The 11,811-nt window shown below is 34.8% G+C and overlaps 1 protein-coding gene across 3 annotated transcripts in view; it reads left to right on the forward strand.

Annotated features, from left to right (window-relative positions):
* The window catches only part of LOC109533984 (forkhead box protein N2), a 19,579-nt gene extending 8,911 nt beyond the window's left edge, over positions 1-10,668 (forward strand). For 2 of the 3 annotated variants that reach the window (XM_048660601.1, XM_048660602.1), the window contains exons 2-9: positions 3,912-4,161; positions 4,291-4,484; positions 4,542-4,835; positions 5,456-5,731; positions 5,842-5,928; positions 6,012-6,103; positions 7,258-7,371; positions 7,628-10,668. In XM_048660601.1, coding sequence (XP_048516558.1) covers positions 3,936-4,161; positions 4,291-4,484; positions 4,542-4,835; positions 5,456-5,731; positions 5,842-5,928; positions 6,012-6,103; positions 7,258-7,371; positions 7,628-7,847 — 1,503 coding nt within the window. In that variant the 5' untranslated portion in view covers positions 3,912-3,935 and the 3' untranslated portion in view covers positions 7,848-10,668. The remainder of the gene's footprint in view (positions 1-3,911; positions 4,162-4,290; positions 4,485-4,541; positions 4,836-5,455; positions 5,732-5,841; positions 5,929-6,011; positions 6,104-7,257; positions 7,372-7,627) is intronic. The other variant, XM_048660603.1, reaches the window with a different exon arrangement.
* The last annotated feature ends 1,143 nt before the right edge of the window (positions 10,669-11,811 follow it).

Genomic DNA, 11,811 nt, shown 5'->3' on the forward strand with positions numbered 1-11,811 from the left:
ATTTTTCACCGGCAGACTCTCCAACAATTTTTCCGCTACTGATATTATGCCTCTTCTTGAAACGCTCTTCCCAACTTTTAGAACAAGCAAACTCTTTGATTTTACTCCCCATTTCACTAACATTTTCTTTGCAGAACACTGCCACTTATGGGAACGTTTTCTTGTCTTTTTTGAGTAAACCACTTAATAAGTCCCTTGTCAACCTTTTCATGTGCAGATAATTTTAACTTCCTACATCTAACATTTGGTTTGTCATACGCTGATAAAATGTTTTCTCGGTTTTTCCATATTGTTGCAACAGTAGACTTTCCAAGTGCTAATTCCTTACAAATGTCACTCTGCTTTACTCCACTTTTCATTTTGTTAATAATCTGGTACTTTTCATTTAGTGAAAAAGCTTTGCGTTTTTGTTTTTCCATTCTAAAACGATTTACATACATAACGCGGCAAAAAACAATAACTCACTGCCTGTCTCTCGCTCTCACTAATATAAACAACTCCGCAGGATGGGTGTTGCTGAGCGTGGAAGTTCGTTATAAACGGAAAGTGAATATACAACTATCCTAAAAAATGATCGTTATATCCGGAAGTTCGTTATAAACGGGTTCGTTATAACCAGTAAAAAAATACGTTGGTCTTTGTCGACGACGTTTCAATTGAAGGAAAAAAGTTCGTTTTAACCGAAAGTTCATTATAAGCGGACTTTACTGTATTTTTTTTCAATTAATTGAAAGTTGAAATAATAAAGCTTCGTTAAGGAAATGGTGACGAAGCATTATAATAGCAAGTTAAACGTGTGGGAAACTGGTGAGGGTTTTTAAACAGTGGTGGAAGAGAATTTATTTGTGACGTTTTGCCAGCACGAGTGAGATGCATCTTCAGAGGTGTTTTGGTTGAATGATTCATCATGGTAATCTAAAGAAAAGATTGAAAAATAAATTTTCAGAATTGTGTATGAAATAGTTTTCTGTACAGGGAGGTTTCTCATAAGTTGACACCTCAAAAAAAATGTGAAAAGTGGGAAATGCTAAAGTTGTTTGTTGTTACCCAAATTTTTAAATCGGAAGTTATAAAAACTTGACAGATGTAAATGTGAAAATTTGACCAACTATTTTTTTATTGGAAGTAAAATTTCTGCAGTATCAACGTTTAGGGCTTTACGAACAGATTACGGTCGACATAATCGACCCACAGAGCAAACAATTTTGAACACAGTGGAAAAATTTGAAGAGACTGGATCGGTTACTGATATTGTAAGGCCTGTGCATCATCGCAGCATTTGTTCAGCTGAAAATATCGTTATTGCTCAAAGTGTGGAGGAAGACCCGAATTCGTTGATTCCCCGAGGTCCTCAACCTCAAAAGTCTCAAGACCGTGGGCAATGCAGAACATACGCAAATTGGGTGATTGAACAACAAGTCGTTGATGATGATTTTTCGAACCGAATTTTCTTCAGCGATGAGGCTCATTTTTTGCTCATGGTTAAGTGAATAAACGGAACAGCCGTATATGGGGCTCTCAAAATCCTGAAGTGATCGCAGAAAGGCCTTTGCATCCTGAATAAGTGACCGTATGGTGTGCATTATGGTCCGGTGGTGTTAATGGTCCGTATTTTTTTTTAAACGATCAAGAAACAGTCAATTCTGAGCGCTATGGACGCATGTTAACCGATTATTTTTGGAGAGAAATTAAAGATTATGATCTGGAAGACATGTGGTTCCAGCAGGATCGGGCAACGAGTCACGCAACACTGGCAGTTAGAGCCCCATTGCAAGAGAAATTTCCAGGACGCGTAATTTCGAGATTGATTGTCAATTGGCCCGCAAGATCCTGCGACTTAACACCGTTAGATTTCTTTTTGTGGGGCTATGCGAAAGATCGTGTTTACGCCAACAATCCTCAAACTCTTGAGAATCTGATAGCCAATATCCGTGAAGTTATGACCGAGATATTACCGGTAATGTGCCGAAAAGTAATTCAAAATTACTTCAAAAGGACTGAGGCCTGTAGGAGGTCCCGTGGAGGACATTTAAATGATTGTTTTTCACGTATAATGGTAAGGTTTAATCTTTATATTGAATTAAAATTTTCGTCTCCATCTGAATATTTTGTGTGGTTTTTTTACTTTACTTTCTCAAGCATAAAATGGATAACCCTGTATGAGAGTTTTGACAAAATCGAATCTTCGATGGCCATTTCAGGCCCGAATACACCAGAATTATGCAGAGTTTCCACTTTGCTTAGCTAATCTGCTTTAAAAGTGGTGGTTGGTCACTTATTCGATAACCTTTTTTCGACATTGTGACATGCTTCTAGCAACAAAACATTTATTCCCGACTTGGTTTCCGTCTTTTCCACTAGCAAACTTTCAAGTGCTGGGTTCATATAGCTGATTAGATAGGTTTCTGATCAACACACAACAAATCGCGGTTAGGCAACATCAGTAGTTATCAAATGGGTAACTTTCGGCTATTTGTAGTTAACATTTTTCAGCATTCGGGGTAACAGTAATAACAAACGATAATTCAGTTGTTTAGTAAATGTACATACTTAGTGCAAGCGTGCGCTAGTAGTAAAATAAACATAACAACTTAACATTATCGACAATCACCTGCAACAAACACTGGCTATAGCAAGGTTTATATTGCAAAAACGTATAGGGTGGCCCACCTTTTTCTGTACTTTATCTCACGGGAAAACAAATTGGTAAATCTAATTTAAGTTTTGGTGGCATATAGATAGAGGTTTAACTGGGCCACGGTTCAGAATTACAAAAATTAAGGATACGTTTCAATAAGGCATACTATAGCAAATGTGGAAATATGAAATTCTGGGACAAAATTGAAAAAAAAAATGTTGGAGCGCTTCAGTAGTTATTTACTCTTCATAATTTATGACATTACTAAAATTACCCTTTTACTCCTTATTATAATAAAACTTATTAAATACTTAATTTGAATGAGACACCTTAAATGTTTTTTCATCATTGGCTGAAAAATTGTACTCTTTTTTAGTATTACAAGGTTATTCCTCTAAAATCCACCATTTTCCAGGTAATGGCGATACTGACCGAGCCTACATTCCGATGGACTTTAAACTTTCCAGTTCGGTAGAGTGAAGTGTGCTGGATAAATGTGCTTAACGACAAATTTGCTGCCTGCTCTGAGTTGGACTTAAAAAAAATGGCTCAGCATGAAAGTTTGTCTTTTGCAGGAAAGTCCGCCTGCAGTGCGATTTTGATTGAAATGCCCCATTTCTAGCCACAGACCTTGGTTAGAACTGGACAACATTTCAAGTTTATAGTCGCTCCGGTTTGCACGTGACGAACTTTTGAAAACGGCTCAACTGGAAAGTTCAGGTCACGTTCTGCTATAAGTGTGTTAATTCCTGCATAATCAGCCCGCAGTCTGTTTTTTATAATACATTAAAACTCGATAAAACATGGTTTGGTACAAAATTGCGATCATAAGGCCGTAGCGCCTTAATGAGACATTTCCGGACCTGAGTTTTTTTACTCAAATGTCTCTATTGATGCCCTGAACCCTCGCTGAAAGTTTGCTCACATATTTCCTTTACAGAAACAACCTGTATAAAAGGAATACGCCATTAATAGTTAAATATTAAGAATGTGCTCTCCTGATGCTCTAAATCCCGATTTGTCCTGCCTCAATCGACAAAGGAACTGAACCTCTTAAGCAAATTAGGCTTTAATAAAGGCGGTACCCGTATTAAGAAGGAAAACTGATGGAAAAAGTACACAAAAGAAATAATGCCGTTTTTTTTCTTTTGTGTTGTTTTTTGCTACTCTTCCATTTATGTTGTCCATTAGTGTAATTCCTACCTATATAATGAATGAAAATATGCTACATCGAATGTATGCTGATGCTTCAACAAATTTTGTTTTTTTGCAGTTACATAATTTTTCCAAGAAATCAATGTCTCCTGAACGTCCCGGCTCGGTTCAAAGTGATACCGCGCCGCCCACACCTCGCATGTCGGTACCCGGAAGCCCAATTGCTCTAACTCCGGCTCATCACGCACAATCCCCGATCTCAATTTTACTGGCTGTTGCCCAAAGCCAAAAAGGCCCCGACGACGATCTCACCAGCCTTTCCTGGCTCCACGAAGGAGATGTGCTGAAAGGTGGAAACTTTTTCCTTGGTAAGTTCATTATCGCCTAAACAATGATTTGCTGGTGGCCCAGACCATTCCGTCCAATTTGACAAAAATCGAATATCGTTTGATTGAGTCTGAATGAATGGCCACTAATTAGAGGCATTTGATCAATAGGGATGAATATCAATACGTCTCCTGTGAGCAACAGCACTTCGACACCTGTGAAGAGTACTGTTTCGTTTCTTCCCGATCAATCGCCGACTAGCGACTATGTCGATGATTCTTCCATTAGCACTCCCGAGTCTTCCACGTATAGCGCAGTGAATTCTCCAACGCCACGAGGCCAAGCGTTTGCCGCAACAAATCAGGTACTATCGGCACATACAAGCTCCCAGAGCTTCAATTAATTGAGAATGTAATTGCAGAGCAATGGAAATAGCAATGGAAGCGGCAATTACAACTCTCGGATCAGCAATATACCATACGATCCACTGATCCACATACAAAACAAGCCACCGTACTCATTTTCTTGTCTCATCTTCATGGCGATCGAGGATTCCAAACAGAAAGCGCTGCCGGTTAAGGAAATCTACGCCTGGATCTTGGATCATTTTCCCTATTTCAAAAATGCACCCACCGGCTGGAAGAACAGCGTGCGACATAATCTATCATTGAACAAGTGCTTCCAGAAAGTGGAAAAGGCGCCAGTAAGTACTAAAGTAAGGCTCGAGTTTTCTTATTTTGCTTATTCATTCTTTTTTTACTTTATTTTGTGAATCATTAGTTAACTCAGGCTCATTAGGTTGCCTTATTTTAATATAGCAATAACATGAAAGGGTTTATTTGAAATTCTTAAAAACCGCCTTGATTTGCAAACACTCGATTGCGATCAATACAAAAGTTGAAAGATTTTATCAAAGTTATGCAATTTAATTAAAGTCATTCTGAAGTAAAATCTACATAATCTTCGTTACATTTGAATATTTCACATAAATTACTGAGATTCAACCGAAACTCTAAATAATTCACTTTTTTGTCTCTAATTCGCGGCCTAAATAAAACGGCGTAATGTTTACATCGGACAAACGAATCCGAAAATAAACTTGTAACAGTTTTTCCCACAAAACTATTTGCCTTTCGAAATGCCTTTTGAACTTAAAATAAATAATTTGATTTTCAGACGTGGACTTTTTTAGTGAGAAACTTCATAGCCTGAAAACCCCCAAATCACTCAATTGCAAAATGGAAAAGCTACATTAACAATTAAAATATCTGCTTTACTCAACCATATTATCATTTACCAGTATATTAATTAAAGCGTTCGTCCAATTTTTTGCAGAATTTGGGGAAAGGATCGCTTTGGACTGTGGATCCGCAATACAAACCGAATCTGATCCAGGCTCTAAATCGATCGCCCTTCCATCCATGCTCAACGATCGATCCGAGCGTCTATATGATTTCTTCAAAAGCCGCGCATTCGTCGAATAAAGAAGATCGAACGGGTCTGACAAACAGAAGTACAAATCTGCCTAATCCGGAACTGTTCCCGTTTTTGAGCAAAAAGCTTGCTGCTTCCGGGTTATCGGCGGATGGAATGAAAATCAAAACCGAACAGGTGCTGAATTGAACATTTATATACCCGTTGAGTTACTTGATATTGGTTGATATTGGAAGGCAAACGTGTCCGTTGAAGGGGTATTCTAAAAACTGTTTTCTCCTCTATAGGAGGAGTCTCTGGATGCAGCAGATGCAGCTGCAGTTATGTTAAGTCTGAAGCACGCAACCAGAATTTACAGCAAACAGGAAATGCAGGTAATTTTTTTTTAATTAGTTTCACTTAAAGCATTTGAACCCTTGTTTACTTATTAATTTGCTTAATTTCCTCGGTCTTTTAGGTGATTACAACGTCTCCAAGTCAGGACCACACTTACAGCGCTGCTGATAGCGGAGACAACGAGGACGAGGCCTTCGAAAGCGATGAAGACAAGTAAGTGAATTCATATCGCTAACATTTCCACATGCCCAGAAAACGGAAATTTATAAAATGTATGGGCAGGGCAACTGTGTTTTTACTAAATTATTTGTTTTTTACATAAAGCAATGACTTAAGGATCATTCGAACCAGGTAGGTAATTTATGTGAAAGTGCAATATGCTGCCGTTTAAAAAAAATGGATCCTAGATGTTGCATATATGTGTGTATTCTGTTTGTGCACTAACGTAACTGGAAAGGTGCCGTCATTATTGGGTTTTTCACGCACACGATATGATATAATAGTTGTTAATCCGCGTCTATGTATTTAACATTTTACGCAACAGTTTATTGAATTTGCGTCATTTCAATTTGCCTCAAATAAATTTTACATAAATGAAAATATAACCAATATAAAACATAATATAAAATATAACGTAATAAGTGCAGGTTATAGTTTAAAATGAGATAAAGAAAAAATGTAACAAACATTAGCAAAAATTACGGCGGGCTGCCATATATTGATAGCTCCTTTCCAGGAAAGATGCGGTTTATTGACGCATTGGATAATGAAATGTATTTTATTTCGCTCATTTTTAAATTCCAACGTTAACTTTTGATTAAAATCGTTACGTTTTTATTTCCTAATGTTAGATGCCTTTTTCATTATGGACAGATGTAAGCGCTTTATATAGCAAATCTATTCAGAAAATGTAGTTCAATAGGTTCACAAGTTCAATTTCATTTTCATAAGGTTCGGGTTTATAAGTTCAATTCAATTCGTTTGAAATTTATTTCAATGGTTTGACAAACCAGTGAAAAAATTGGTTTTTTGTCTGGATTCTGCCCGGAAATAATTGTTTTAGACACGCCTAAACTGTTCAATTGTTGTAATTTTACAATCAGTGTTGCCCTCCTTGTCCAATTTTGTTATACTTTATTATTAAATGTGCATGATCTTTTGTATTATATTTGCGAATTTACTTTATTGCAGCGAAAAAATTACCCGAAATAAGTCGACATAGAAATATTGATCAAACGGTTTATTTAATAATTAAGACACAGAACAATATTCCAGAGTCTGTTTTTGTACAACAGAATAACTACGGATGATTTAAGGCGAGTTTTATCCAATGTCCCCCATTACTACAGTCTTTTCTGTTGTTTCAGAAGACGGATAAAATTAGCTCGACGGAAAATAGACTTTGAAGGCGACGAGGAGAGGAGAATTAAAGAAGGCGCCGAAACGCTGTTAAAATTGGCTGGAATTGCTACTTATAAAAGGTGAGGTCAAATTACCGGGCATAAACCATTTTACCGCGATTTAAATAGATGTAGGGAATAGCTGAAGATGCATTGATTTATCGGACAAGTCCTTAAGCGGTGTGAATTGTCTTTGAATTTAAAATTTGTTGAAATTTGCGCGGAATTTTCATAAAGTTTATTACGTTTTTACATAGAATTTTCTAATTTTTTAAATCGTGTTTTAAGGAAGAAAATCGCTTTAAATTTTTCTAATATTATTTTTACATTTTTTCAGGTCAATGATAAATGGCGACTACGAGCCTCAACCAAAAACTGTGCGTTATATGAACGGACATGAGGAAAACGGTTGTGAAGATCAGAAACATGTCCCTTTCAAGCCTCGATTATTAAGGGCAAAAAGAAAGGAAAATGAATCGCCTAAGAGGGTGTTCAACAACAACCAGGACGAGTGGTTGAAACATAGACGCGAACTCGACATAGATCAGTCGAGGTAATAAACAGTGAGAACGTAGTAGATTCGCGTGGTTAGAAAACCATTCAGGTAAATTTGAAAGTGGTTTCCTACATAAATGCTTTTTACTGGTCCAATAAATTATTTCCTTCTAGTCCTAGTAAATTTCGAGGCTTTTGCTGAAAATTTGGTTTCAAGTCACAGTTCATGTATGAAACCACATGTAGTTAGAATATTTTGTCTAAGAAAGTTGTTAAAAGATATTTGAAATGGGTTCTTATATAATTTTTTTGTGACTTTTTACTGCCTCTTAGGATTGTTTTGTTTTGGTCTATACCTGACTGAAGAATAACTTATTTCACTTGTTTAATATTTTTTACAGAAATTGTACAGCTTTGGAACATCAAAAAATTCGGTTGAATTATTATATTTAATATAATATTTCAACTTTATTGTATTTAATATAATGCGCCGCATTACGTCAACAATTTACTATTGTATACACTTACTCCTGGAGAATTAAACATGTTTTTTACTAAAATTGCGGTAAACCTTAAATTACATTTAGAAACAATGTTTATAAGGCTGTATGACCTGTAAAAAGCTCACCGTCATAAAATTAAATCTAGGAGAAAGTAATTGTAAAGAAAGATATATGAAAAAATAATGTAAAATTTATATATATTTTATTAATTTAAATGTTGTTGGAATATTTATTACTGTGTTTATAATTTAAAACGACTTTCCTACATGATTATGTACGTTCTGTGAACTTCTTGGACTACATTTTGAAATATTGCTCAATGTTGAGTTATACAGTATTTTCGAGAAGATTATTTAACAAATTTCGAGTAAATTTTCCAGGAAGATCAAATGGGGCTCGGATTTGTCTTCATGTTTTTCATATTTTTGACCACTGACTTATGAAACTAAGATGAGGGAAAATACCGCTTTTGGTATCGAGGAATCGGACATATCTAATTATCTCTTAATTACTAATTTAAGGGCTTGAAGCATACGCGATTTACATTTATTGGGCATATTACCTTTTTTCTCAAATATGAATTTTGTAATTTACCTTGTCTCCTTGTATATTATTTGATAATAAACCATTTGTTGACAGGCTATAGGTATATTTTGAAAAATGCCTAGTTATTTTGTACGGCTGTTTTTTACTGTTTGACTTGAAGTTCGAATATTCCTAGATTTTAATGTTTTCTGAAATAGTGTAATTTTTTTCCAAAAAATGTTTGTCCCAGTGACTATTTGCGCTTCACCACTAAACTTTTGCACATATTTTTCCAATCTTTATAGCTCCTTTGTGAGCGTTTAGTCAAATTTTTTCCAGTCTGTATTGTATTTATAGAGCTTGTTAGACATAATGGTTTGTTATATCAACGGTTAACTTCCCAGATTTTTTGATAAATTTATTTTGCGCCCTAATACTTGCCTTTTTTAAGGACTCGAATTAAGATGTCAATGCATGATTATACTAATCTATGTCTACCGCGAAACGACTTGGAATATTTATATTTGTCTTGGTCAGAAATATGTAATTCATGTGCGTTATTATTGCCAAAATTTGTTACATTGAAAGTAGTATATCAAAACTGAACTTGATAAGCAATACACATGCATCTGCGAAATGTGGAACATTTTTAAATTGGTTTTCGCAATGAGTCAATGGGAAAATTGTGTAATTTTGGGTTTACTCTTTCGTTAAATAAATTCATTTGTTACCAATTGGAGCGGCCAGTGTGTTCCACATTTCAATGTGATAAATGTTCTAGTGCTCTTCCTAATATTTAAAAAAAACTAGCTATTTTACATAATTTACCATCAGCGAAAAATTAAATTTCAAATCTATTTACAAAATGTTATTGTGTGCTCCTGCTACTGCTAGACTTTACTTCTACACTGTTCTGATATACAAATTGGCGCATTTGTTTTTCAAATGTCTAGTGCACATTAATCTGTTTTTAATTTAAGGCTGAATTTTTCTTTTAATTTTTTTAGTACAAATTTCTTTATCACCGACTTATTTAAATTATTGTTGTTAAAGGCTACAATTTAGTGTCTATGGTGAGAATGATAAAATACTATGTGATTTTCGATAAAACAAATGACGCGCTTTAAATAGTTTTTGTAGCCGATTGCTATAAACACTCTATATTTCTTAAAACGATTAAGGTATGTGTATAAAGGCTGTGTTTTAAACTTTCATTTTTAAACAATTATTAACACTGTACACCTGTAAAGCATCATTTCTGAACGTAATGCATTTATCTAATGTCTTCTAGATATGAACGGCTTCGTGTACACTGCGACTTTTTATAGTTTTTTGCCAATATTCAAAATAAATAAATACTTTTGTCTTTATCATTGTACATACAAATACATAATAGTGCTTTTACCGGTGTAATATCAACCAATATTTTAAAAATTATTAATTGCAACTGAAATGAACATGTTGCATGCTCATTTCGATTAAATGAAATTGGAATAGCAATACTTTGTAGGCAAGATTTTGCTTCTCTTTGTCTTTTCACAAAAATGTGCCAAATTCAGAGTGATTACTATTATTAAATCAAGTGGAACTACATTCAGATAGCAATATTTTGCTTTCAGTTGGAAAATTTTGCATTGTTTTCATAAACCGGAAGTAATTTTTGCTTTGGTGTTGCTGTTACGTAAAACTCCGGACAACTGAGTTTTTCTTCAATATTCAAATTGTTAAATGTTCTTAATGATCACTGGTGAAAATTTTTTGCTTTTTGTTCTATAAATGGGTAAAACAGCGAGCGCGTTTGCCGGCTATTTTATCTCTGTCTTCCAATTTAATTGATAAGAACACAAGTGATATAGATTGGTATGTAAAAAAACTATTTTAACACACTCTAAATAGATTACAAATGGTTTGTGACCATTTGCCAAAATATGAGAGCATTATCGCCGATTGTGATAAAATAATGATATTTAGTTGGAATATGGGTGTGAAGTAGAAATTATCGATTGCTATTTCTACTGCACAGTTAAATTCGAAACTCACATTTCTGGGTGGGCATTTTGTAAAACATTAAACTTTCTCGGGTGTAATAAGTTTCACTTATAAATATTGTAATTAAATCAAAATGGCAATAATATAAATACTGTATATTATCATTATTTTTATTGTTATAAATACTAAAGAATATTGTAAAATAAAAGAATCATCTTCAGTACTTGGGTGTTTTTATTGCGGTTTACCTTGCACAACTACAAACTGATTGTTTTCCACCGCAAATCATGTATATCGTAGACGTAAATAATGTTTGTATATCTGCGTTTGAAAAATCAAAACATTTGCCACAAGCTTTAGAAGAATGCTGATAAACACCAGCATGTGTGTGTAGTTTTTATCATAAGTGAAATTCGTGGTAAATATACCCTACTGTATGGCGCATAATCTATCGCAATAGTTGTCCTTATCAATAACACTGGACTGATGCACGCTCGTCTATATTAATCAATGTAGTTTTTCGGCTAATTTTAATTCTTATTCATTTCGTTGCTTATGTATATTTAGTGCCAACAGCAACGGACTGAGCCGCAAACAACAAAAATATCATTCATTTCAGTGCTTCAAATGTACCAGTTTTTTTCAGTGTCTTGTATTTTAGGTCGCTTTTATTACGAATGTTAGTTTATTAATATCATTCGAGTATTCATTCAAGTATTTCTGGTAGATTCAGGGTATTAAAACGAGGTGTTTTAAAGTGAATTTTTGAGGTTTTTAGACCGTCATGAACAATGTACAAAAATCAGGTTGGTCCCGTTGTGGATTATACCTTTACAAGCACGTTTTCTTAGTAAAGGTTCTTGTGCAAATACGTTTTTCTGCCACTTTTCCACAATTAATAAGGCCATATGGAATGGTGTCCAGCGTTTTCTAGGAATTTTGTGGAAAAGTGGCAGAAACAACAAGGGCACAAGAAATGTTACGAAGAAAAAACTGTTTGTAAGGGCAT

This window comes from Dendroctonus ponderosae, unplaced genomic scaffold (genome assembly GCF_020466585.1).
Source record: "Dendroctonus ponderosae isolate FM_Combo_2020 unplaced genomic scaffold, Dpon_F_20191213v2 Dpon_F_20191213_1, whole genome shotgun sequence".
NCBI classification, from domain to species: domain Eukaryota; kingdom Metazoa; phylum Arthropoda; class Insecta; order Coleoptera; family Curculionidae; genus Dendroctonus; species Dendroctonus ponderosae.